Consider the following 24,810-nt stretch of genomic DNA (forward strand, 5'->3'; position numbering starts at 1 on the left):
GATTAAATTCTGTTGTAATTGGCTAATCTGTAAGCTCTGTAAGAGCAGGAACCATGTGAGCATATTCATTACTGTATCTGCAGTGCTTAAGACACTATGCTGTATATAGTAAGCACTTTAGAAATATTTGTTGAATAATTAGACAAATAAAGTGAACACACAAAATTTAGATAATACAAAAAGTACTAAAGAAGGCAAAAAGCATGGCTAATCCACTCACTCAGAACTAATCACTTTAAATATTTTGGTATAGGTCCTTCCAGACATTTCTATTTTTCTCTCCCTCAAAAATGAGATCTTATAAATACTATGATGTCACTTCTATGTGGAATCTAAAAAAGACAACAAACTAGTAAATACAAAACAACACAAGGAGACTCACAGATATAGAGAACAAACTAAGAGTTACCAGTGGGGAGGGAGGGACAATATGGGGGTGAGAGAGTGAGAGATACAAACTGTTGGGTGTAAGATAGGTTCAAGGATATATTGTACAAAACAGAGAAAATAGCCAATATTTTTAATAATGGAAATAATGGAAATTTTTAAATTGTATAAAAATGAAAAAAATTTTAAATGAGATCTCTTGACGAAAGTGAAAGAGGAGAATGAAAAAGTTGGCTTAAAGCTCAACATTCAGAAAACGAAGATCATGGCATCCAGTCCCATCACTTCATGGGAAATAGATGGGGAAACAGTGGAAACAGTGTCAGACTTTATTTTTTTGGGCTCCAAAATCACTGCAGATGATGACTGCAGCCATGAAATTAAAAGACGCTTACTCCTTGGAAGGAAAGTTATGACCAACCTAGACAGCATATTAAAAAGCAGAGACATTACTTTGCCAACAAAGGGCCGTCTAGTCAAGGCTATGGTTTTTCCTGTTGTCATGTATGGATGTGAGAGTTGGACTGTGAAGAAAGCTGAGTGCTGAAAAATTGATGGTTTTGAACTGTGGTGTTGGAGAAGACTCTTGAGAGTCCCTTGGACTGCAAGGAGATCCAACCAGTCCATTCTGAAGGAGATCAGCCCTGGGATTTCTTTGGAAGGAATGATGCTGAAACTGAAACTCCAGTACTTTGGCCACCTCATGCGAAGAGTTGACTCATTGGAAAAGACTCTGATGCTGGGAGGGATTGGGGGCAGGAGGAGAAGGGGACGACAGAGGATGAGATGGCTGGATGGCATCACTGACTCAATGGACATGAATCTGAGTGAACTCCGGGAGTTGGTGATGGACAGGGAGGCCTGGTGTGGGGTCATGGGGTCGCAAAGAGTCGGACAGAGTCGAGCACGACTGAGTGACTGAACTGAACTGAACTGAACTATTTTATGTAATACCCAAATTGTTATTGTTTATTCTTAAATTTGTAATTGTTATTACAGACATCCTTCCAAGCCAGTATATTGCTCTACGATGCTCTGTTACATGCATATGCGTGTGTTAGTGTTAGTCGCTCAGTCGTGTTCGATCCTTAGCGACCCCATAGACTATAGCCCACCAGGCTCCTCTGTCCATGGAATTCTCCAGGCAAGAATACTGGAGTGGGTTGCCATTCCCTTCTCCAAAGAATCTTCCCAACTCAGGGATCGAACCCAGGTTTCCTGCATTGCAGGCAGATTCTTTACCGTCTGAGCCACCAGGAAATTCTATTCCCTTAGATGTTATTTAAGTTAAATTTCGTGTAATTTAAATTTCTTATGTCCCTAATCAGAGTGTATACTCTCTGAGAATGGTAACTCATATACATCTCTGCATCATCTACTAAGAGTCATTCTTTTTATTTATAGTTCTTAAGAAAAAAGTGATTCATTTGATGCCTATTTTTGGCAATGTTGCTTAGGAATGAAAGTTGCCCAAGTTCTGTGGAATGACTGTGTGGAATCCCTCTGAAAAGTCATGTTTAACAAGAAGAAAAATATTCTGTGCTTAGGACTGCCAAAACTTTAGGATTTACTCTCCTTCCCTTCTCATCTAATAACTTTGTGAAAGTCTCAAGACAGTAGTCAAATGAACACCAGTATGCCTGGGGCACTGTGGATTAAGGAACAAATGCTGTTCTAAAATTTAAACAAGAGAAAAAGAAAATGCACTTAACCAGTAGCATTCATTTTCCAAGGGTATAATTACAGAGAAACTCAAGAAGCACTTGAAATGGCTTGACCTAAAGGCAGAAGTGACATGACCCAGATTCACTTAAACTAGAACAGGAAACCCAGGATGTGGTAACTCAGATCTCCATAAAGGTAGAAAAGTTCCTTTTAGGACTCATCCCCAGCTTCACACCAGACTTCAAGACCCAAATGGAAAAATCTGCCAGGATGGGTGGGGCCTCAACAGGCTGACTCACTGTGGTTGGATTCAGACTGCCCGGAAAAGCTAGCTTCAGACTATAATTAAGCAAACATTGCAGTTGGTCTAGCTGGCATTTTCATGTCAAAGACAACATTATTAGAGAATGTGCAAACAGGGGAGGGCAGTGGAGGCCTCCTCTAGACCTTAAAACCACAGATATCCACTAACTCCATGGCTTTTCTGTAGCATTTGACATTTAATTCTCTGCATAAAACCAAACTGCATACATTTCACTAATGTAACCTCTCTTTCTGAATAGTCCTTTCATTTCCCCAAGAACCTTGTCTCTTGGCATTACCTTGACTCTGCCACTTTATACCTGTATAGCTTTCATGGAGTTCTTTGAGTCTTGGTCTCCTCACTCATATAATGAATGTAATATAATATCTATCTCATAAGTTAGGAAAAGGAACTGAAGAAGAGCTGAAATAAAATATGTGAAGTATCTAAAAAGTGTCTTGTTATTTTTTAGTTGCTAAGTTGTGTCCGACTCTTTTGCCTAAACCGTCCTCAGAATTATTTTACTTACTCAGTGAATACTGAAGGAATACAAATACAACATAACAAATGTCAACACTTTTCAACAAGTTTAGCTTAGTTGATGAACATCCACTGAGCACTTACTGTGTACTCTGATTATGCTAGATTCCAGAGACTAGAAAAAGATGAACAAGAGGTTTCTCTGCCCTTGAACTGCCTAGAATCTAGGTATATACTTTGAGATTGGAGAATTAGGGTAGGCATCCTAAAGACAAAGGAAAAGCAGGCCCTTAACTAAAACTTGAAGGATAAGCAAGCTTTAACCAGGTAAAGAATATGAGAGAAAAGGTATTCCAGGCAGAGAAAATAGCTGGAACAAAGACTGGGAAGTATGAAACAGCTTTTAATTGCAAGCAGTTCAAAACTACAGAATAGAAAGCATATGATGGAGAAATCAGTCCTGGGTGTTCATTGGAAGGACTGATGTTGAAGCTGAACCTCCAATATTTTGGCCATCTGATGCAAAGAGCTGACTCATTTGAAAAGACCCTGATGTTGGGAAAGATTGAAGGCAGGAGGAGAAGGGAATGACAAAGGATGAGATGGTTGGATGGCATCACCGACTCAATGGATATGAGTTTGGGTAGACTCTGGGAGTGGTGATGGACAGGGAGGCCTGGTGTGCTGCGGTTCATGGGGTTGCAAAGAGTTGGACACGACTGAGCAACTGAACTGAACTGAACTGATGGAGAATACTGGGAGATAAAATGGCTTTACAGTTTACCTGGGAAAGACGAAACTGCACTCTGTGCCTATCTAAACAGGAGGAGTTCATGACTCCAGTCCCATATGTGCCAGTACTTTCATTATCACCAACCAGAAAGTACTTACTGTTTTAGGTCACAAAAAATGTCAAGTATTCTGTGTATTATGAGACACTGGGTGAATTCCTTTGTTACTCTCTTTGTGCCTTTATTTCCTCAGCTATAAATTGAGGTGATGATCATGCTTTCTTCACAGGGTTGCCATGAGTGTTAAATGAGATGATACTGTACATATTGATACTTAGAACCCTACTTGACACACAGGAAGTGATCAACACAGGTTAGCTAGTATTATCTATGTGCTGCTCCAGTCTCACTCATCCCAGAGATGCTGGGGATGGGTTGGGTGCTGTGATCAGTGAGAAAGCATACAGGAATGAATTTTTCTCAACACATGACTGTGGCCATTTGACTTATGACTATGTAAAATAACCCAATCACCTGTCAGGATGTGGTATATAAACTCTATGATGCTGAAAGTCACAATTTCTATGCATCCTGGGTCCCTCAATTATTTTTTTTTAATTTTAATTGGAGTCTAATTACTTTACAATATTGTGGTGATTTTTGCCATACATTCACATGAATCAGCCATGGGTGTACATGTGTTCCCCATCCTGAACCTCCCCCCCACCTCCCTCCCCATCCCATCCCTCAGGGTCATCCCAGTGCACCAGCCCTGAGCACCCTGTCTCATGCATCGAACCTGGACTGGCGATCTATTTCACATATGATAATATACATGTTTCAATGCTATTCTCTCAAATCATACCACCCTTGCTTTCTCCCACAGAGTCCAAAAGTCTGTTCTGTACATCTGTGTCTCTTTTGCTGTCTTGCATATAGGGTCATCGTTACCATCTTTCTAAATTCCATATATATGCATTAATATTGGTATTTTTCTTTCTGACTTACTTCATTCTGTATAAGAGGCTCCAGTTTCATCCACCTCATTAGAACTGATTCAAATGTATTCTTTTAATAGCTGAGTAATATTCCATTGTGTATATGTACCACAGCTTTCTTATCCATTCATCTGCCAATGGACATCTAGGTTGCTTCCATGTCCTGGCTATTGTAAACAGTGCTACGATGAACACTGGGGTACATGCATCTCTTTCAATTCTGGTTTCCTCGGTGTGTATGCCCAGCAGTGGGATTGCTGGTTTGTATGGCAGTTCTATTTCCAGTTTTTTAGGGAATCTCCACACTGTTCTCCATAGTGGCTGTACTAGTTTGCATTCCCACCAACAGTGTAGGAGGGTTCCCTTTTCTCCACACCCTCTCCAGCATTTATTGCTTGTAGACTTTTGGATCGCAGCCATTGTGACCAGCATGAGATGGTACCTCATTGTGGTCTTGATTTGCATTTCTCTGATCATGAGTGATATTGAGCATCTTTTCATGTGTTTGTTAGCCATCTGTATGTCGTCTTTGAAGAAATGTCTGTTTAGTTCTTTGGGCCACTTTTTTATTGGGTCGCTTATTTTTCTGGAATTGAGCTGCAGGAGTTGCTTGTATATTTTTGAGATTAATTCTTTGTCAGTTGCTTTGTTTTCTATTATTTTCTCCCATTCTGAAAGCTGTCTTTTCACCTTGCTTATAGTTTCCTTCATTGTGCAAAAGCTCTTAAGTTTAATTAGGCCCCATTTGTTTATTTTTGCTTTTATTTTCATTACTCTGGGAGGTGGGTCATAGAGGATCTTGCTATGATTTACATCAGAGAATGTTTTGCCTATGTTTTCCTCTAGGAGTTTTATAGTTTCTGGTCTTACATTTAGATCGTTAATCCATTTTGAGTTTATTTTTGTGTACGGTGTTAGAAAGTATTCTAGTTTCATTCTTTTACAACTGGTTGGCCAATTTTCCCAGCACCACTTGTTAAAGAGATTGTCTTTTCTCCATTGTATATTCTTGCCTCCTTTGTCAAAGATAAGATGTCCATAGGTGCATGGATTTATCTCTGGGCTTTCTATTTTGTTCCATTGATCTATATTTCTGTCTTTGTGCCATTACCACACTGCCTTGATGACTGTTGCTTTGTAGTACAGCCTGAAGTCTGGCAGGTTGATTCCTCCAGTTCTATTCTTCTTTCTCAAAATTGCTTTGGCTATTTGAGTTTTTTTTGTATTTCCATACAAATTGTGAAATTATTTGTTCTAGTTCTCTGAAAAATACCGTTGGTAGCTTGATAGGGATTGCATTGAATCTATAGATTGCTTTCGGTAGTATACTCATTTTCACTATATTGATTCTTCTGGCACACGAACATGGTACATTTCTCCATCTATTTGTGTCATCTTTGATTTCTTTCATCAGTGTTTTATAGTTTTCTATATATAGGTCTTTTGTTTCTTTAGGTAGATTTATTCCTAAGTAGTTTATTCTTTTCATTGCAATGGTGAATGGAATTGTTTCCTTAATTTCTCTTTCTGTTTTCTCATTGTTTGTATATAGGAATGCAAGGGATTTCTGTGTGTTAATTTTATACCCTGCAACTTTAATATATTCACTGATTAGCTCTAGTAATTTTCTGGTGGAGTCTTTAGGGTCTTCTATGTAGAGGATCATGTCATCTGCGAACAGTGAGAGTTTTACTTCTTCTTTTCCAATCTGGATTCCTTTTATTTCTTTTTCTTCTCTGATTGCTGTGGCCAAAACTTCCAAAACGATGTTGAATAGTAGTAGTGAGAGTGGGCATCCTTGTCTTGTTCCTGACTTTAGGAGAAATGCTTTCAATTTTTCACCATTGAGGATGTTTGCTGTGGGTTTATCATATATGGCTTTTATTATGTCGAGGTATGTCCCTTCTATGCCTGCTTTCTGGAGGGTTTTTATCATAAATGGATGTTGAATTTTGTCAGAGGCTTTCTCTGCATCTATTGAGATAATCATGTGGTTTTTTCTTTCAATTTGTTAATCTAATGTGTCACATTGATTGATTTGTGAATATTGAAGAATCCTTGCACTGGAGTAAAGCCCACTTGGTCATGATGTATAATCTTTTTAATATGTTGTTGGATTCTGTTTGCTAGAATTTTGTTAAGGATTTTTACATCTTGTTCACCAGTGATATCGGCCTATAGTTTTCTTTTTCTGTGGCATCTTTGCCTGGTTTTGGTATTAGGGTGATGGCCTCATAGAGTGAGTCTGGAAGTTAACCCTCCTCTGAAATTTTCTGGAAGAGTTTGAGTAGGATAGGTGTTAGCTCTTCTCTAAATTTTTGGTAGAATTCAGCTGTGAAGCCATCTGGTCCTGGGCTTTTTGGGTCCTTCATTTAAAAACAGGGACAGTGATGCTTGTTTCATGCAGGTGCATAAAGACAAAATACGGCAATTTATTTTGAGAGGCACTTAACCCACTTCTCAAGTCTACAGTTCTGGAAAGAACAAAAATCACTCCATCAATGCATCCTCTGGCAATGGGGTGGAGAGGGGAGTGTCTTTACAATAAATCTGATGGGGCCTTCCTGGTGGTCCAGTGGCTAAGATTCTGTCAGGGAACTAGATCCCCTGTGCTGCAACCAAGACCTGGCCCAGCCAAATAAATGAGTGAAAGTGAAAGTGAAGTCGCTCAGTCGTTTCCGACTCTTTGTGACCCCATGGACTGTAGCCCACCAGGCTTCTCCACCCATGGGATTCTCCAGGCAAGAATACTGGAGTGGGTTGCCATTTCCTTCTCCAGGGGACCTTCCCAACCCAGGGATCAAACCCAGGTCTCCTGCATTGCAGGCAGAAATAAATGAGTAAGTAAATATAAAAAAAATAATAAAACAAAGTTGACAAGGTTTAAAATTAATTCACTCTTTCAAAAAGTACAAAGGAAGCATACATACTAAGCAAAACTCTTTTTACCATGGGAAACAATACCTGTTAATTTACACCTACCAGAGTAAAGTTGAATAGGCTCACCTGTGTCACTATTTCTGACCCCCTCACTGTGCTCGTCCTTCTCTACCCACTCATACTGTTGGTCGGGAAAGAGAATGCAAGAAAAGGGAAGAAACTGTATCTTGGAAGCTCTGTTCCCTTTGCCCCTTCTTCCTGCATCAACATACTGAAGAAAGATGCTGTCACTTCCACTTGTTAATTGACCAATGATGTATTTTCCATAATGTACCAGTATTTACATTTTTAGTTTATTATTGCTTACTCTGGAATCAAAGGCTCTTTCCCCTAGAATTTCCTACATCAACAAATATTTCAGAAGCCATCATATTACTGATCAATCACTTTTTACTGATTGAGTACCTTTACTATTACTTCTTTCCTTGCTCCAAGTCTCCCTCCTTACCTCCCTTAACTAAGTCTGTTTAGTCTGCTTTAGGGAAATCCCACAGACTGGGCAGCTTGTAAACAACTGAAGTTTATTTCTCACAGTTCTGGAGCCTAGAAGTCTAAGATCATGGTTCCAGCCTGGCCAGGGGAGGGTTCTCTTCTGGGTCACAGATGTTTCCTTGTATCCTCCATGGTGGAAGGGGCTAGGCATCTCTCTGGAGCTTTTTTCTTTTTTTTTTTAAGTGAGAAAAGTGACATCTTTATTTACATGTTTTCTTCCATTATGAATGTGGACATCAGTGCCAGACAGTTTCTATAGAAATTGAAGATATTTTCATGATGCATTATTATTGTTGTAGATCTCAAAATGACATTTAATACCCATCATTACTTATGTTTAATTATTAGGTACGCTGGTAGACATTGTTATTTAAAGATTAACAAAGAAGCACATATATTACTGTATCATACATTTGTACCTTTTATATTTCTAATAATTATAATTCAGTATAATTGGAGCCTCTTTTATAAGGACTAATCTCATCTATGAGTACTCCCCCGTTATGACTTAAGCACTTTCCAAAGGCCCCACTTCCCAGTGCCATCATCTCTAGGGGTCTGGATCTCAACATATGAATTTTTAGGGAACTCAAACATTCAGACTATAGCACCCATCTAGCCCAGTCTATTTATGAATCTACTTCTCTTCCTTTCACCCAAACTTCCCCTCCATCTGGAATATTATCATCTCCTTCTCTGATTGGTAAAAATTTAATTTGGATTTTAAGACCTCACTCAGTGTGCAGCCCCCAGAAGAGGTGTCCTCTGATTGGCTGCCCTTCTCTGTCCTTCAATAAAATTAAACATTCTCTCTCAAGATCTCAGAGTACACTGTCCTTATCTTTATGATGACGACACCTTGTATTATACTTAATGCAATGTCTGTACTTCCTAGTAGATTATAGCTAAGGATAGGAATGGCATTTTATTTACAGTGGTCAAGTGTTTGTTGCAGGATAACTGAAGTCAGGATGGTGTCATGGTCTGAATGTGCAAGCCCCCTCATTCACATGCTGAAATCCTACTCCTCATGGACAATAGTACTGTATTAGGAGATGGGCCTTTGGGATTAGTATCTTATAAAAGAAACTGCAGAGAGATCTCTAACGCCTTCTGCCAGGTAAGAAAATAGTGAGAAGGCATCAGCTATGAACCAATGAAAGGGCCCTAACCAGAAGGTAACCATGACAGTGAAAGTGTTAGTGGCTCAGTCGTGTTAGAGTCTTTGCAACCTCATGGACTGTAGCCCACCAGACTCTTCTGTCCATGGAATTCCCCAGGCAAGAATACTGGAGTGGGCTGCCATTCCCTTCTCCAGGGCATCTTCCCAATCCAGGGATCGAACCTGAGTCTCCTGCATAGCAGGTGAATTCTTTATCTTCTGAGCCACCATGCTGGTGCCCCATTCTTGGACTTCCAGCCTTCAAGACTGTGAGAAATAAAGTTATTTGTAAGCTGCCCAGTCTCAGTTATAGCAGCCTGAGTGGACTAAGGCAGATGGATTCCTGACTGCTCAGCCCAGGCCTGTATCCCCTAGCTGTTTGCTTCATGCCCTGAAGCAGCCGACCCTTCTCTGGCACAAAACTTTCAGCATTAATATTTCCCTTTCCCCTTTCCAAGTATAGCTCTCAACTTTTATCCCAAGGCTACTGAATGCATGACTTAAACTTTAGAGAAATATCATGTTATTTAGAGTTTTAGGGTAGAACACTGGAATGTGTCCCTCTCCCTCCTACACTTCTTTTCTAACTAATGTCTCCTCTAATTTTCAAATCCTTTCATGGAGGTTCTTCATACAGCAGGTGCTATCATTCGAAGTCTACAGAATGGATGGATGGATGAATGGATGTAAGAATGAACAGACCTGTGAGCTCGGTTTACTGACAATGACCTTTCTGACAAATATGTATGTTGTAGCCTTTCTGTTATTTACTTAGTGCTTGACCATGTAGAGGAGAGATATTTAAGATATATCTCTTACTGGCCTTTTCTCTTCATCTTTGCATCAAGTGCTCCAACACTTTGGCCACCTGATGCAAAGAGCTGACTTATTGGAAAAGACTCTGATGCTGGGAAAGATTGAATGCAAAAGGAGAAGAGGGCAGCAGAGCATGAGATGGTTAGATAGCATCACCGACTCAATGAACATGAATCTGAGCAAACTCCAAGAGATAGTAGAGGACAGAGGAGCCTGGTGAGCTACAGTCCATGGGGTCACAAGGAGTCAGACATGACTTAGTGACTGAAAAACAACAACTGGATCCTAGCTTGATTTCTGTCAATGGTTCCCAGCATTGAGCAGTAAAGACCAATCAGCAGTATTAGACCTGAATGCTAAAAGAAAAAGACTTAGGACTCCACAGGTGAAAGTCAGCTGATCAACAACCTGCTCATCAACCAGCTCAGCCTATTATTCTGTCCTCTCTCAAAGCATCCGGCCATCCATCCTATCAGTGGAAGTGACATCCTTCATTTCTACAGGCCAAATCACCACTCAACCCCAAGGCACATGTAGGCAGACGGCCTTTCAGAGAGCACCCACACAGCTTTGAGAGGTGCTGCAGGTGGCGCTAATGGTAAAGAACCCACCTGCCAATGCAGGAGACGTAAGAGATGCTGGTTTGATCCCTGGGTTGGGAAGATCCCCTGAAGGAGGGCATGGCAACCCACTCCAGTATTCTTGCCTGGAGAATCCCATGGACAGAGCAGCCGGGGGGGGGCTATAGTCCATACGGTCACAAAGAGTCAGACACAACTGAAGCAACTTAACACGCACAGGACACACGCACACAGCTCTGCTCACCCTTTCTGCACTGCAGCAGATGCAAAAGGAGAACAAAGAGGAAGGGGCTGGATGGTACAACCCCCACTCCCACTACCAGCACCACAGCTGTTCAGAGGTTTGGTCCTCAAAAGCCATTTAATATTCTTGCGAACTCTGTATGTTTTTTTAAACAGTAACCATGACAACTCTGAGCAAAAAGAAAAAAAAAAAAAAAACAAGAGTAGGCTGTTTCAATTCTCAGGCACACATTATATGGAACATATTCTTTATCCACAGGAATGTCTGGTATATTAGGTCCTAGTGAAACATTTCCATTTACATATTGAGAAAAGAGGTGGGTAAACTCATGTCAATACTGCTTTAGTAACCCTTTTTTGAAATGGAATGTTTATTATTTTATATCAAAAGCTATCCATTCAAGAATGAAAGAAACCCACACATCTCGGGGCAATTTTTACACAATATTCATGTGCGTCCCAATTCCTGGGTAACCCCCAGGGGGCATCAGAGAGCTTTTTCCTTTTTTAGCTCACAGGGATGTGAGAAATCCTGGGTGCTCTTTCCAGGTCATACAAATTCCAGTGCTGTGCTCAGTTGCTAAGTCCTGTCCTACTCTTTCCGAACCTATGGACTGTAGCCCTCCAAGCTCCTCTGTCCATGGGATTCTCCAGACAAGAACATTGGAATGGGTTGCCATTTCCTTCTCCAGGGGATTTTCCCAACCCAAGGATCCAACCTGCATCTCAGGTCCCCAGCATTGGCAGGCAGGTTCTTTACCACTGAGCCACCTGCAAATTCCAGTAGATAGGTTCTATTGTGCAGACTTCCTTGGATCAAGCCAGGGCACAGGAAGCTGGTGGCATGTGTTACACTGTCAGTAATTTCGTTTTTGGCTAAGCTTCCTTGGTGACTCAGACAGTAAAGAATCTGCCTGTAATGCAGGAGACCTGGCTTCGAACCCTAGATCAGGAAGATCTCCTGGAGAAGGGAATGGCAACCCACTCCAGTATTCTTGCCTGGAGAATTCCATGGACAGAGGAGCCTGGTGGGCCACAGTCCATGGGGTCGCAAAGAGAGACAACTGAGCAACTAACACAACACTAAGGATAACCCTATCAAGATGCAGAGGACTTCGAGGCTTGAATCAGGAGTTTCAAGCAACAATGCCAGATTCTTGTTGAGAAGCCAACAGCTGTGGTTGAGCCAACTCATGGTGCAAACAGTATCCAGATACCCAGAGTGCTCCAAGCCAGCAACAGAGAATGTAATGCTAACCAATTGACTAGATCTCCTGGGTTCAGTACAGCCAAGCTACAGATTCTCAGGGTGCCATTTAAACTCCCTAAATTTATCTGAGAAGTAATCCAGGGATAAAAGTGATAAGACAGAATCAGTGGTACAGGTGATAGCTCATGAACCACAGTGCTCAGTACACAGTTAACAGTGCGTAAGATTATTAGGATGAAATGCTCTTAAAAGAGACACCGTTATGATAAGGATACTCATGCCATTGTTGTTCAGTCGCTAAGTCATGTCCAGTTCCTTGCCAGCCCATGGACTGCAGCATTCTAGGATCCTCTGTCCACTATCTCCTGGAATTTGCTCAAATTCCTGACCATTGAATCGGTGATGCTATTTAACCATCTCATCCTCTGCCCCCTTCTCTTTCTGCCTTCAATCCTTCTCAGCATCAGGGTCTTTTCCAATGAGTCAGCTCTTCAAATCAGAAACGAAATTATTGGCGCTTCAGTTTCAGCATCAGTCCTTCCAATATTCAGGGTTGGTTTCCTTTAAGATTGACTGGTTTGATACCCTTGCTGTCCAAAGGACTCTCAAAAGTCTTCTCCAGCACCACAATTCAAATGCATCAATTCTTCAGGTCTCAGACTTCCTTATGTTCCAACATTCATATCTGTACATGACTACTGGAAGAACCATAGTTTTGACTACACGCACGTTTGTTGGCACAGTGATGTCTCTGCTTTTTTAATATGCTGTCTAGGTTTCCCATAGATTTTCTTCCAAGGAGCAAGCATCTTTGAATTTCATGGCTGCAGTCACCATCCACAGTGATTCTGGAGCCCAAGAAAATAAAATCTGTCACTGCTTCCACTTTTCCCTCATCTATTTGTTATGAAATGATGGGACCAGATGCCACGATCTTAGTTTTTTAAATGTTGAGTTTCAAGCCAGCTTTTTCAGTATCCTCTTTCACCCTCATCAATAGGCTCATTAGTTCCTCTTTACTTTCTGCCATTAAAGTGGTATCATCTGCATATCTGAGGTTGTTGATATTTCTCCCAGCAATCTTGATTCCAGCCTGTGATTCATCCAGCCCAGCATTTCTCATGATGTATATACTCTGCATATAAATTGAAAAAGCAGAATGACAATATACAGCGTTGACATACTCCTCTCCCAATTTTGAGCCAGTCCATGGTAGTAAGTAAGGTGTTCTGGTATTCCCACCTCTTTAAGAAATTTCCACAGTTTAGTTGTGTTCAACACAAAAGTCAAAGTCTTTAGCATAGACAATGAAGCAGAAGTAGATGTTCTTCTGGAATTCCGTTGCTTTCCCTATGATAAATGTTGGCAATTTGATCTGCGATTCCTCTGCCTTTTCTAAGCCCAGCTTGTACATCTGGAAGTTCTTGATTCACATACTGTTGAAGCCTAGCTTGAAGGACTTGAGTATAACCTTGCTAGCATGTGAATTAGTACAGTTGTACAGTAGTTAGAATAATCTTTGACACTGTCCTTCTTTGGGACTGGAAAGAAGACTGACCTTTTCCAGTCCTATGGCCATTGCTGAGTTTTCCAAATTTGCTAACATAATTGGGTGCAGCACTTACACAGCATCAACTCTTAGGATTTTAAATAGCTCAGCTGGAATTCTGTCGCCTCCACTAGCTTTGTTCACAGTAGTGCTTCCTAAGGCCCACTTGACTTCACACTGTAGGATGTCCAGCTCTAGGTGAGTGACCACACCATCGTGGTTATCTGAGTCATTAAAACCTTTCTTGTACAGTTCTTCTATGTATTCTTGCTACCTCTTCTTAATCTCTTCTGCTTCTGTTAGGTTCTTACTGTTTCTGTCCTTTACTATGCCCATCCTTGCATGAAATATTCCCTTGATATCTCCAGTTTTCTTGAAGAGATTTATAGTCTTTCTCACTCTATTGTTTTCCTCTATTTCTTTAATTGTTCATTTTAGAAGGCTTTTGTATCTCTCCTTGCTATTCTCTGGAACTCTGCATTCAGTTGGGTATATCTTTGCTTTTCTCCTTTGCCTTTTGCTTCTCTTCTTTCCTCAGCTATTTGTAAGACTTCCTCAGACAACCACTTTGCCTTCTTGTATTACTCCTTCTTTGAGATGGTTTTGATCACCGCCTCCTATACAATGTTACAAACCTCCATCCATAGTTCTTCCAGCACTCTGTCAGATCTAATCCCTTAAATCTATTTGTTACCTCCACTGTATAATCATAAGGGATTTGATTTAGGTCATACCTGATAGCCTAGTGGTTTCTCTAGTTTCTTCAATTTAAGCCTGAATTTTGCAATAAGGAGCTCATGATCTGAGCCACAGTCATCTCCTAGTCTTGTTTTTGCTGACTGTTTAGAGCATCACCATCTTCAACTGCAAAGAACATAATCGATCTGATTTCAGTACTGACTATCTGGTGATGTCCATGTATACCGTTGTCTCTTTTGTTGTTGGAAGGGGGTATTTTCTATGACTAGTGTGTTCTCTTGGCAAAACTCTGTTAGCCTTTGCCCTGCTTCATTTTGTACTCCAAGGCTAAACTTGCCAGTTACTCCAGGTGTCACTTGACGTCCTACTTTTGCATTCCAATCCCCTGTAATGAAAAGGACATTTTTTTTTTTTTAGTGTTAGTTCCATAGGGTCTTGTTGGTCTTCATAGAACTGTTTGACTTCATCATTAGTGGATGGGACAGAGACTTGGATTACTGTGATCTTCAATGGTTGCCTTGGAAACAAACCGAGATCATTCTGTCATTTTTGAGATTGCACCCAAGTACTGCATTTCAGACTCCTTTGTTGATTATGAGGGCTATTCCATTTCTTCTAAGAGATTCTTGCCCACAGTAACAGATAAAATGGTCACCTGAATTAAATTTACCCATTCCCGTCCATTTTAGTTCACTGATTGCTAAGATGTCAGTGTTCCCTCTTGCCATCTCCTGCTTAAACACATCCAATTTACCTTGATGCATGGACCTAACATTCCAGGTTCCTATGTAATCCAGGTTCAGATGTTCTTTATAGCATCAGACTTTACTTTCACCACCAGACACATCCACAACTGGGCGTCATTTCTGCTTTGGCCCAGCCACTTCCTTCTTTCTGGAGCCATTAGTAATTGCCCTCCACTCTTCCCCAGTAGTATATTGGACACCCTCTGATCTGGGGGACTTCACTTCCAGTGTTATATCTTTTTGCCTTTTCATACTGTCCGTAGGGTTCTCCAAGCAAGAATACTGGAGTGGCTTGCCATTCCGTCCTCCAGCACATCACGTTTTGTCAGACCTCTTTGCTATGACCCTTTTGTCTTAGATGGCCCTGTATGGCATGGCTCATAGCGTCTTTGAGTTATGCAAGCCCTTTTGCCAATGACAAAGCTGTGACCCATGAAGAGGAAAGAATACTCATAATCCAAACTAAACTATTGGCCATATTATTATAAGACATCACTATCCCCATATGCCCTCTAACTGGAATAATGATTACCTACCCATGTGACTTACCTTCTCAAAGTCTCGAAGAGCCTGGGTTTGCACCTGAAGAGGTCTTTCAAATGCTCTCAAGGAATGCCCAAAGGGGACCTTGTCACCACTTCTCCAGGTCTGTGACTGCACAGGAGGGCCTCGATCTTTGGTGTCAGTAAGAAAAGCTGCCAGTGAAACAGAACAACAGAAAATTCTATCTAATAGTGGCATTATGAACATTCCAACCTTCATGTTCCAGCAGAATTTGGTTTCTGCAAAATATGAACCAATTCTAGGCCACACAGAAGCAGTTCACATGAAGTAGCCTACAGTAGATCTTATTAACAGTGGTCCCGAGCGCAGCCCACTGGTTTATGTCCATGCACCTTTATAATGTGATGTTCCTGCTCCTGCCATCAGAAAGTGGAGTCTACTTCCCTCACACTTGAATCTGGGTTGGCTGAGTAACTTGCTTTGACCTAGAGATGGTGATGAAAATGCCACTTTGGGATGAATTCCACAGATTGGGCCTTGAGAGGCTTTGCATTTCTGTTCTTGCCTTCTTAGAACCCCACAACCACAATGCTGGGAAGAATCCCAGATTACCTTCCTGGGGGATAAAGGCCAAGTCCTAGGGGAATGAGGATGCCAATCACCACTGCCAGACACCTGAGAAAAGGTGTCTCAGACCTTCAGTCCCATACAGGCTGTCAGAGGATGGCAGCTGTTTGAGTAATTCAAGTAAGACTAACAGAAGAAATGTTCAGTTTCCCAACATCCAGGATTGTGAGAAATAATATATCATTGTTGTTTTAAGCCATGAGTGGGCAAACTTTTTCTTACAGGGCCAGATAGTAAATACTTTAGGCTCACGGGTATGATCTCTGTCACAACTACTTAACTCTGCCCTGGTAGCTCAAAGCAGATGCAGAGAATATGATAGAGAATGAGCATGACCGTGTTGTGATAAAACTTTATTTATAAATACTGGCAATTGGACCCATGGGTGACAGTTTGCTGACCCCTGTTTGAAGCCACTAAGTTTTAGAGTGGTGTGTCACATGAAACCAAACGTAACTGAAATAGCTTTATTTGAAAAAAAAAAAATCAAGCTACTAGCTAAGAAGTATTTCTACAAATCTCTTTATAGAGAATCTTTCAGATTATAGTATAGGAATAATAACAAATGTAACAACTGACACTGTAACAGGTGTTACAAAATAGTTTCATATGAATTATTTAATTTATAAATAACTGCTGAGAATTTCCTGGTTGTCCAGTGGTTAGGACTCTGCTTTCTCTGCAGGGGCCCCAGGTTTGATCCCTGGTCTGGGAACTAAGATCCCACACACCTCACAGCCAAAAATAAATAAATAAATAAAAAGTTATTGCAACCAGTGAAACAGACTGAAATAGACTGATGTGATTATTACATCCATTTTACTAATGAGTAAATAAAGGTTCAGGAAATTTTCCCAATACTACTAAAAGGGCTTCCCAGGGTGGCACTAAGTGGTGAAGAACCTGCCTGCCAATGCAGGAGACATAAGGCATGCAGGTTCGATCCCTGGGTAGGAAAGATCCCCTGGAGGAGGGCGTGGCAACCCACTTCAGTACTCTTGCCTGGAGAATCCCATGGACATTGGACCCTGGCAGGCTACAGTCCATAGAGTTGCACAGAGTTGGACATGACTGAAGCAACTTAGCACTCAAGAATGCATGCACACTGCTAAAAAGTGGCAGAACCAATATCACATCCCTTCCGTTCAACCTTTCTAACAGCATGCTAACATCATGATATTTTAGCAGCAAAGGGGACTATAACAGGCCTGAAAGGGAAAAACAGGCAAAGGGACAGAGACACAATCTTTCCATTAATCAGTGTAAGCACTCCCCTGGGAGAAGTTCATGAAGGCTAAGCTGCTACCAGCCCTATGCCTGCCTTGGAGAAGTAACACTGTGGGGAATAAGAAATCAGGGCTTCCTTCAAGCATAGTACACAGATGACCTCCGACTAAGGCAGGCTTGGGGTTAGACTCAGGTCGAAGACATATAAAAACACATCTTTTCTTGACTGACAGTAAGAAGAAGCGAGCCTTTATTACTGAACTTACTTAATCAGAAAGAATGGCAGACATCACAACACACTGAGCTCTACAGACACTGTCAGTGCAAGTGACAGTGAAATGGGCTGTGGGCGACTCCAGGGTTAGTTACACACAGACACGTGGACAAAGGCCATCTGAAGGGGCCAAGAGGCAATAATGCCACCATATGCTCTTTTTCTTTCCTTTCTTTTCCCCCCCTTTTCCTTTTCTCTTTCCTTCCTTCCTGCCTTGTACATTCTTGTCTCTTTTGTTGAAAATTAATGGACCATGTATGCATGGGCACCAAAAACAAAACAAAAAACCAAGTAGGACTATATTAAACTAAAAGGCTTCTGTTCGCAAAGGAAACCATCAATAGAAAGAAAAGGCAACCTCTGGGATGGGACAGTACATGCTTCCCTCCCTTCTTCCCGCTTTCTCTTTCTGCAAACTTGCTAGAAGGAATGCAAGAAAATGTCCCCAGATACTTCAATCAACTTCTCAGATTTTTTTTTTTAATTTAAGAAAAGGAATTCTCTGTTTTTAAAAAAGAAGTAAAAAGTATACAAAATTATCAGGAAGATGATAATGAAGGGAAAGATGAAGAAGAAAATAATGATGATAAATAGGGTGGTTCCAGTGCAGTTTTATTTTCTGGTTTAGAAGTATTTAACTACTCATAACTACTCATTACCTCACTGATTTTTTAAAAAAGGAAATCTAAGGCTATATGGTTTGGTTTTAAACTGGACCTGTACAGTATCTTCTCATTTCTGTAAAAATAATATATTATCAGGTGTGTGTTTAGGTGGCCCTGTTCTTAATGGTATCTTTCAACAGCCTATAACCTTGCCTGGTAGAGTAGCAGGGTTTAAACTAGCACAGAAATTTAAAGCAGGTTTTATTGGTACGTAAGACAGAAAGTTACAGATAAGAGTTTGGTTTTTTCCCACCTTAAGTCGTGTTTGATTCAGTTTGTACAAAGTAATTGTTGTAATGTTAATTGTTTATCACACTGTGATTGCAAATTAATAATAATAGCAATAATAATAATGGTGCACTGTTTTGTTGAAAACTTGATATTTTTAAGTAAATGCAAATGTTTAATTAAATTAGAAAAAATTACTTCTTACACATTTACATGAAATTAAATAAGGTGATTAAATGAAAGAAAATTTGATAAAACAGAGCAATGTATTACAGTTAGATTCATAGAATACGACAGAAAGAGAAGAGACTTCAAAGACTAGATCTGGACACAACCAAAATATTAAAAAAAAAAAAAAGATTGCATATGAATCCTGACCACCAGCTAATTATGGGAATTTAGGCAAATCTTTTAATTTTGCTGAGCGCCATTGCCTCTGTAAAAACAGGAATAATAATGTTTACCTCACAGAGCTTTCATATGGATTAAATGAAACAATTAAAGTAGCCAACTGAATCCCTTGCTTATAATAGACAATTTCTTCTTTACCCTTCCACTTTTGCCCTAGTCTTTCAATTTTTACCTCAAATCGGAGCATCTTCATGCTCAAAATGAGTACGGTAGACCTTTAGAACTTATGGATTTTACATACACAATTACAAATGCTAATTTTAAATGATTCCAAGTCCTTAACACATTCAAATCAAGAAGTTTTTTCTGCATTGTGCATATGAGCCATCTGCGCTTCAAGGCTGGTATGAAAAGGCAAATCACTTAGCAAAGTAGGTAAAACGCCAAGTGACTGAAAGTTTTTGTGAAAAATAGCACCCAAAAGAGAATTATTTTCACTTTGGTTTTATAATTTAGGCAGACCTCTAGCTAATTGTAATACAGGAATAATATATTACTATGTACACATTAATAATAATATTTACAGGTGTTTATTCCTTGACAAGCTCTGTACTAAGAGCTTTTCTTTTTTTAATGTTTATTTATTTACTTGGCTGCAAGTCAGGTCAAAGTTGCGGCATGCAGATTCTTCCTTGTGTCATCTGGATCTTTCACTGTGGGGCACAGACTTGGACTCTCCCGCGCTTAGTTGCTCTGAGGCACATGGGATCTTACCCTCAACCAGGGGTCAAACCCCCGTCCCTTACATTGCAAAGAGGATTTAAAATATTTTTTTTAACTTAAACTTTTTTATTCTGTATTGGGGTATAGCCAATTAACAGTGTTGTGGTAGTTTAAGGTGAACAACAAAAGGATTCAGCCATACATATACATGTATATCCATTCTCCCCCAAACTCCCCTCCAATCCAAGTTGCCACATAATATTGAGCAGAGTTCCCCATACTATACAGTAGGTCCTTGTTGGTTATCCATTTTAAATACAGCAGTATGTACCTGTCCATCCCAAATTCCCTAATTATCCCTTCTCCCCATTCTTTCCCCTCCAGCAACTGTAAGTTTCTTCTCTAAGTCTGTGAATCTCTTTCAGTTTTGAAAGTAAATTCACTGTATCATTTCTTTTCAGATTCCACTTATAAGGGATGCCATACAATATTTTGCAGGGAGGATTCTTAACCATTGCACCACCAGGGAAGTCCTTGAAGAGCTTTTCTAATCTCACTTATGAGGTTGACACCATTATTATACCCATTTTAATGGTATATTTGAGATTTCATTCTAGTGGAAGCATCTATTTTAATCATTTTACAAGTGACTTTAACTTGCAATTACAGAATTGCTAACAGTATGAAGAGTTCAAAGTATTTCAGTTACGAGTTACTGCACTGTGCTGCGAAGGTGGTGTGTTATATACTACAGTGGTCTGTGCAAATTTTCAATTTCAAAAAAAGTCTGAAGATACAGCCATGATGATGGGATCTAAATTTTAAGAGATTTGTGATAAGCAGGAGACCAAGAGTATAGCAAAGAAAGATCCATGATCTCCTTACCTGCTGCATGACTTGTTCGGGGTACCATCTCCCCATCATCTTCTGCAAAATAATCTCTGTGAAGAGAAAGCACATCATTCATTAATGAAGTAACATCCCACACAGTGTTCGATTCCTCAGTGTCCAGACATCTGTTTTTATTTCTTTTTCCACAAGCAATCATTAAGCTGTTATAGTACTATGTATTAGGGTCAGGGTTAAGTGCTGGAAATACAAAGACATGCCCCACCCTACTGAGGATGTGCAGAGACAGCCACTGGACAAACAATTCCACAGGCACTGAATTACTATTGTGGCAAGTGCTCTGAAGGGATATGCCGAGTAACTTAACTAGTAGAGAGATTCAGAGAAAAGAACATTTAAACTGAGATGAAGAGAATGTCAGCCAGATGAAAAATGGAAACAGAAGAGTATTCCATCATGAGGGAAAAGCAAGGACCCTGAGTCAGGGAGGAACTTGGCCTGTTAGAGGAACAGAGAAAGCCAGGGCTGCAACCAGACCATGCAGGGCCTTGAGGGATGGCGTGAGCATGTGAGATTTATGTGCAGGGCAATGGAAAACCACTGAAGGAGTTTAAATGAGGAAATGAATGGTAATTGATCAGATTTAGACTTTAGATCCTTCTGACTGCTGAGTGGCATTGTGTAGAAGGAGCAAGAGAAGATGCAGAAAACAAGAAGCTGGGATAGTTTTAACTAAACGAAAAGATGGTAGAAATGCAGAGAAGCAAAAAAAATCCATATGCTTAGGAAGTAAAATTGATCCAGAACACTTGAGAAACAAACAAAAGTCTACTAATGGAAATGTTAAAAACACTACAATGCGGTAGCAAGATCTATATCTGTCCAGCACAGTGAAGACCACTATCCCTAGAAGAGAAGGGAAAAAAAACCTCAAAATGTATTCAACAAATGCTTGTCAAGCACTTACTATGATTTTAGGCACTGGTTTTAAGGTCTACAAATGTAGCAGTGAACAAAACAGACCAAAACACCTGCACTCATGGAACTTATATAAAAGGAAATAAAAAAGCAAAATGTATAGTAACAATTGGGAACAGGTACTATAAAAAATTGGGGACAGGTACTATAAAAAGGTAGGGAGTAGCAGTAGGCAATGCTGGAGGGATGGGGAAGAGGAAGGGGTTGCAATTTTCAGTAGGCTAAGTGTCTCTGAGAAGCAATGATGTGGGCGTTGGGGCAAAGAGTCTTCCAAGCAGAGAACATCAAGTGCAAAGGCTCTTCAGAGGAAGCATGACGGGGCATTTCTGGAACAACAAGGAGACCGGTGTGGCTGGGCTGAGTGAGTAGCAGGAGGTGAGGTCAGGGACGTAATAGGAAGGCCGGGCAGGGGGCAGACTATTATACAATGCCCTTCTGGACCCTGAAAGGAATTCAGCCACTGGAGTCTAGTGCATCAAAAAAAGATGAACTGAGTGATGAAGTTTGAAAAGGGCTGGCTACTGTTTTGACAACAGACTGGGTGGGAAAGGCAAGAAACAGAGAGGCAGTTGCAATAATCCTACAAAGAGATGCTTTCAACATTTAGCTTACTCCTTAAACCCTCAGGTACGCCCAGTTAGTTGTCCTAAAAATAATTCTATAGCTGGAGATTTAGAAAGCTTCTCTTTTTAAAAAATCAGGAGACATTCACAGGGAGGTGGAAGAGAGCCTGTCATTTATTTAGAAACTGTTGGTGTTCTTCCTTCTCTGCCTCAGGGCTGGATCTTGGCATAAATCTTCACTTTGCTAAGTTCCAGATGGACATAAAAGTACCAGGCAGAGCACACCAGATTACACAGACCACCTGGCAATTCTTTATTATTCAAAAGCAGGTCACCGGCTTGTGGTTCTTCCAGGCCCTCTGCCCCTTTCCCTTCTCCACTTCTCATTACAAATTTTCCCTGAGAGTGAAAAATGAAAGAGATGAACTACTACTTGTGGATTTCCCTCTGTTGAGAAAAAGTAAGGGAAGGATTTTGAAACTATCAGCCAGAACAATGTCTTGAAAAATTTGTGGAGAAAAAAAATACTTAGTTGCTGCTACTCATGCATGGATGGATTCCTTTATGTTCAGCCCACAGACCTGGGTAACCACTTCTGCCATCAGGAGCAAGGTCATTCCTCAGGCCAAATTCAGCCCATCCAACATGCTTCATTTGGTCAACACAAGGTTGACCCATTCCTAACGTCTCTTGCAAAATGAATGGGTCTGGCAATACTGGGCCTGCCTTCCCACACAGAGGGATAACCTGCCGCCTTTAAATAGAAGAGACATGTTCTCCGGTTTGCCACAGTCCCTGTCACTCCCTGTTCTTGTAATCCCAGCTCACGTGCTCATTTATGATACTGCCTTGGCTCCTTATAGATCTCTGAGGCTGTCACTCTAGCATAGATCAAATGCAGACAAAACTTTCACTTCTGCTTTAAGACACTGTCTTGAGTTACCTATGTAGCTTTTTGCTGTTGTGTTCGGAGAAGGCAATGGCACCCCACTCCAGTACTCTTGCCTGGAAAATCCCATGGATGGAGGAGCCTGGTAGGCTGCAGTCCATGGGGTCGCTAACAGTCAGATACGACTGAGCAACTTCACTTCACTTTCCATCTCTAAGTTGTGTTGCAAAGAGTTGGGACACGACTTAACGACAGAACAACAACAAAAAGCTACTAAGGGGCTTACAGGTCACTTTTACCTCCAGGCTTCAGTTTCCTTAAATATTTGTGAAAGAAATACATGAACTTCTAAGGTTCCTTCAGTAATTACACAATTCTATTCTAATAGACACTAGTAGCATTAAAACTCATTTTAATACTTTCTAAGGATGGGGAAACTTTCCAGACATGATCTCATTCAATTCTCCTTGCTCTGAAAATTCCACATTATAGATCAGGAGCAAGTGACAACAAGGTGATGCATATGGATGCCACAAGCTACTCCACCTTCTCCCCCATCCCACACTCATCCGTGAGCTGACTGCCTGTCTTATATGAAGCAATAACCAGAAGGGTAGAGAGGTCACTCTGGATGAGTACTGAGTTAATGGGCTTTCTGTAGTCTCTGGAGACTTTTTTTTTAATCACTTCAACTCTATTAACAGCTCAAGTTCCCTCTCATATTGCCACAGAGTGGGGCTCACTCAGCTGCTCCAAAAGCTTGGGAAGGAATGTGATGCTCCCCCAGAGAAGAGGCACATGGTTAGGAAACACAAGGCATGTGTCAAGGGGATTGCAATTTGTGAAAATAACTGATAAACCAAAGTGCAAAGAGAAGTGGGGTATAGTAGAGACAAACTCCAAGTCAGGCCCCGCCACCCACCCATGAAGCAGTAACATATGTTGGTAAATTTTTCTCTATATTACTTAAGTCCAGAAAAAAATTGTATGCCCTTGTCCTAGTTTCCCAGATTCAAGTATTTCTAATTTCTTTTTTTTTTTAACATCAGTCCATGAATGACTCATGGTCAGCAAGCATGTATTTCACAAGGGCACGTACAGCTCTCCTGCAGAGATGTACATGTATAATCTTTCCCAAAGATATTTTTATCTTACTTGTTACCTGCATGTTTTACCTTATATGCTTTTCATGTATAAATGAACCAAACTTTCCCTCAGTGAGCCTTATCTTTTTGCCCACTACCTTGCCAATTTGTTAATCAGTGATACCAATTTCAGAAAACTAAGATCATGGCATCTGGTCCCATCATTTCATGGCAAATAGACAGGGAAACAGTGGAAACAGTGGCAGACTTTATTTTGGGGGGCTCCAAAATCACTGCAGATCGGGACTGCAGACATGAAATTAAAAGACACTTACTCGTTGGAAGGAAAGTTATGACCAACCTAGATAGCATATTAAAAAACAGAGACATTACTTTGCCAACAAAGGTCCATCTAGTCAAGGCTATGCTTTTTCCAGTGGTCATGTATGGGTGTGAGAGGATAGTATAGTATGCTGCTGCTGCTAAGTCACTTCACTCGTGTCCGACTCTGTGCGACCCCATAGACGGCAGCCCACCAGGCTCCCCCGTCCCTGGGATTCTCCAGGCAAGAACACTGGAGTGGGTTGCCATTTCCTTCTCCAATGCATGAAAGTGAAAAGTGAAGTGAAGTCGCTCAGTCGTGTCCGACCCTTAGCGACCCCATGGACTGCAGCCTACTAGGCTCCTCCGTCCATGGGATTTTCCAGGCAAGAGTACTGGAGTGGGGTGCCATTGCCTTCTCTGATAGTATAGTATAGATGGACTATAAAGAAAGCTGAGTGCCGAAGAACTGATGCTTTTGAACTGTGGAGTTGGAGAAGACTCTTGCGAGTCCCTTGGACTG

The 24,810-nt window shown here is 40.8% G+C and overlaps 1 protein-coding gene across 2 annotated transcripts in view; it reads right to left on the reverse strand.

Annotated features, from left to right (window-relative positions):
• PDE4DIP (phosphodiesterase 4D interacting protein) overlaps positions 1 to 24,810 on the reverse strand; it is a 203,936-nt gene that overhangs the window by 163,129 nt on the left and 15,997 nt on the right. For both annotated transcript variants that reach the window (XM_052637981.1, XM_052637980.1), the window contains exons 2-3: positions 20,488 to 20,543; positions 15,553 to 15,698 (exon numbers count right to left, since the gene is read on the reverse strand). In XM_052637981.1, coding sequence (XP_052493941.1) covers positions 15,553 to 15,698; positions 20,488 to 20,543 — 202 coding nt within the window. The remainder of the gene's footprint in view (positions 1 to 15,552; positions 15,699 to 20,487; positions 20,544 to 24,810) is intronic.

This window comes from Budorcas taxicolor, chromosome 3, assembly GCF_023091745.1.
Source record: "Budorcas taxicolor isolate Tak-1 chromosome 3, Takin1.1, whole genome shotgun sequence".
Classification (NCBI taxonomy): domain Eukaryota; kingdom Metazoa; phylum Chordata; class Mammalia; order Artiodactyla; family Bovidae; genus Budorcas; species Budorcas taxicolor.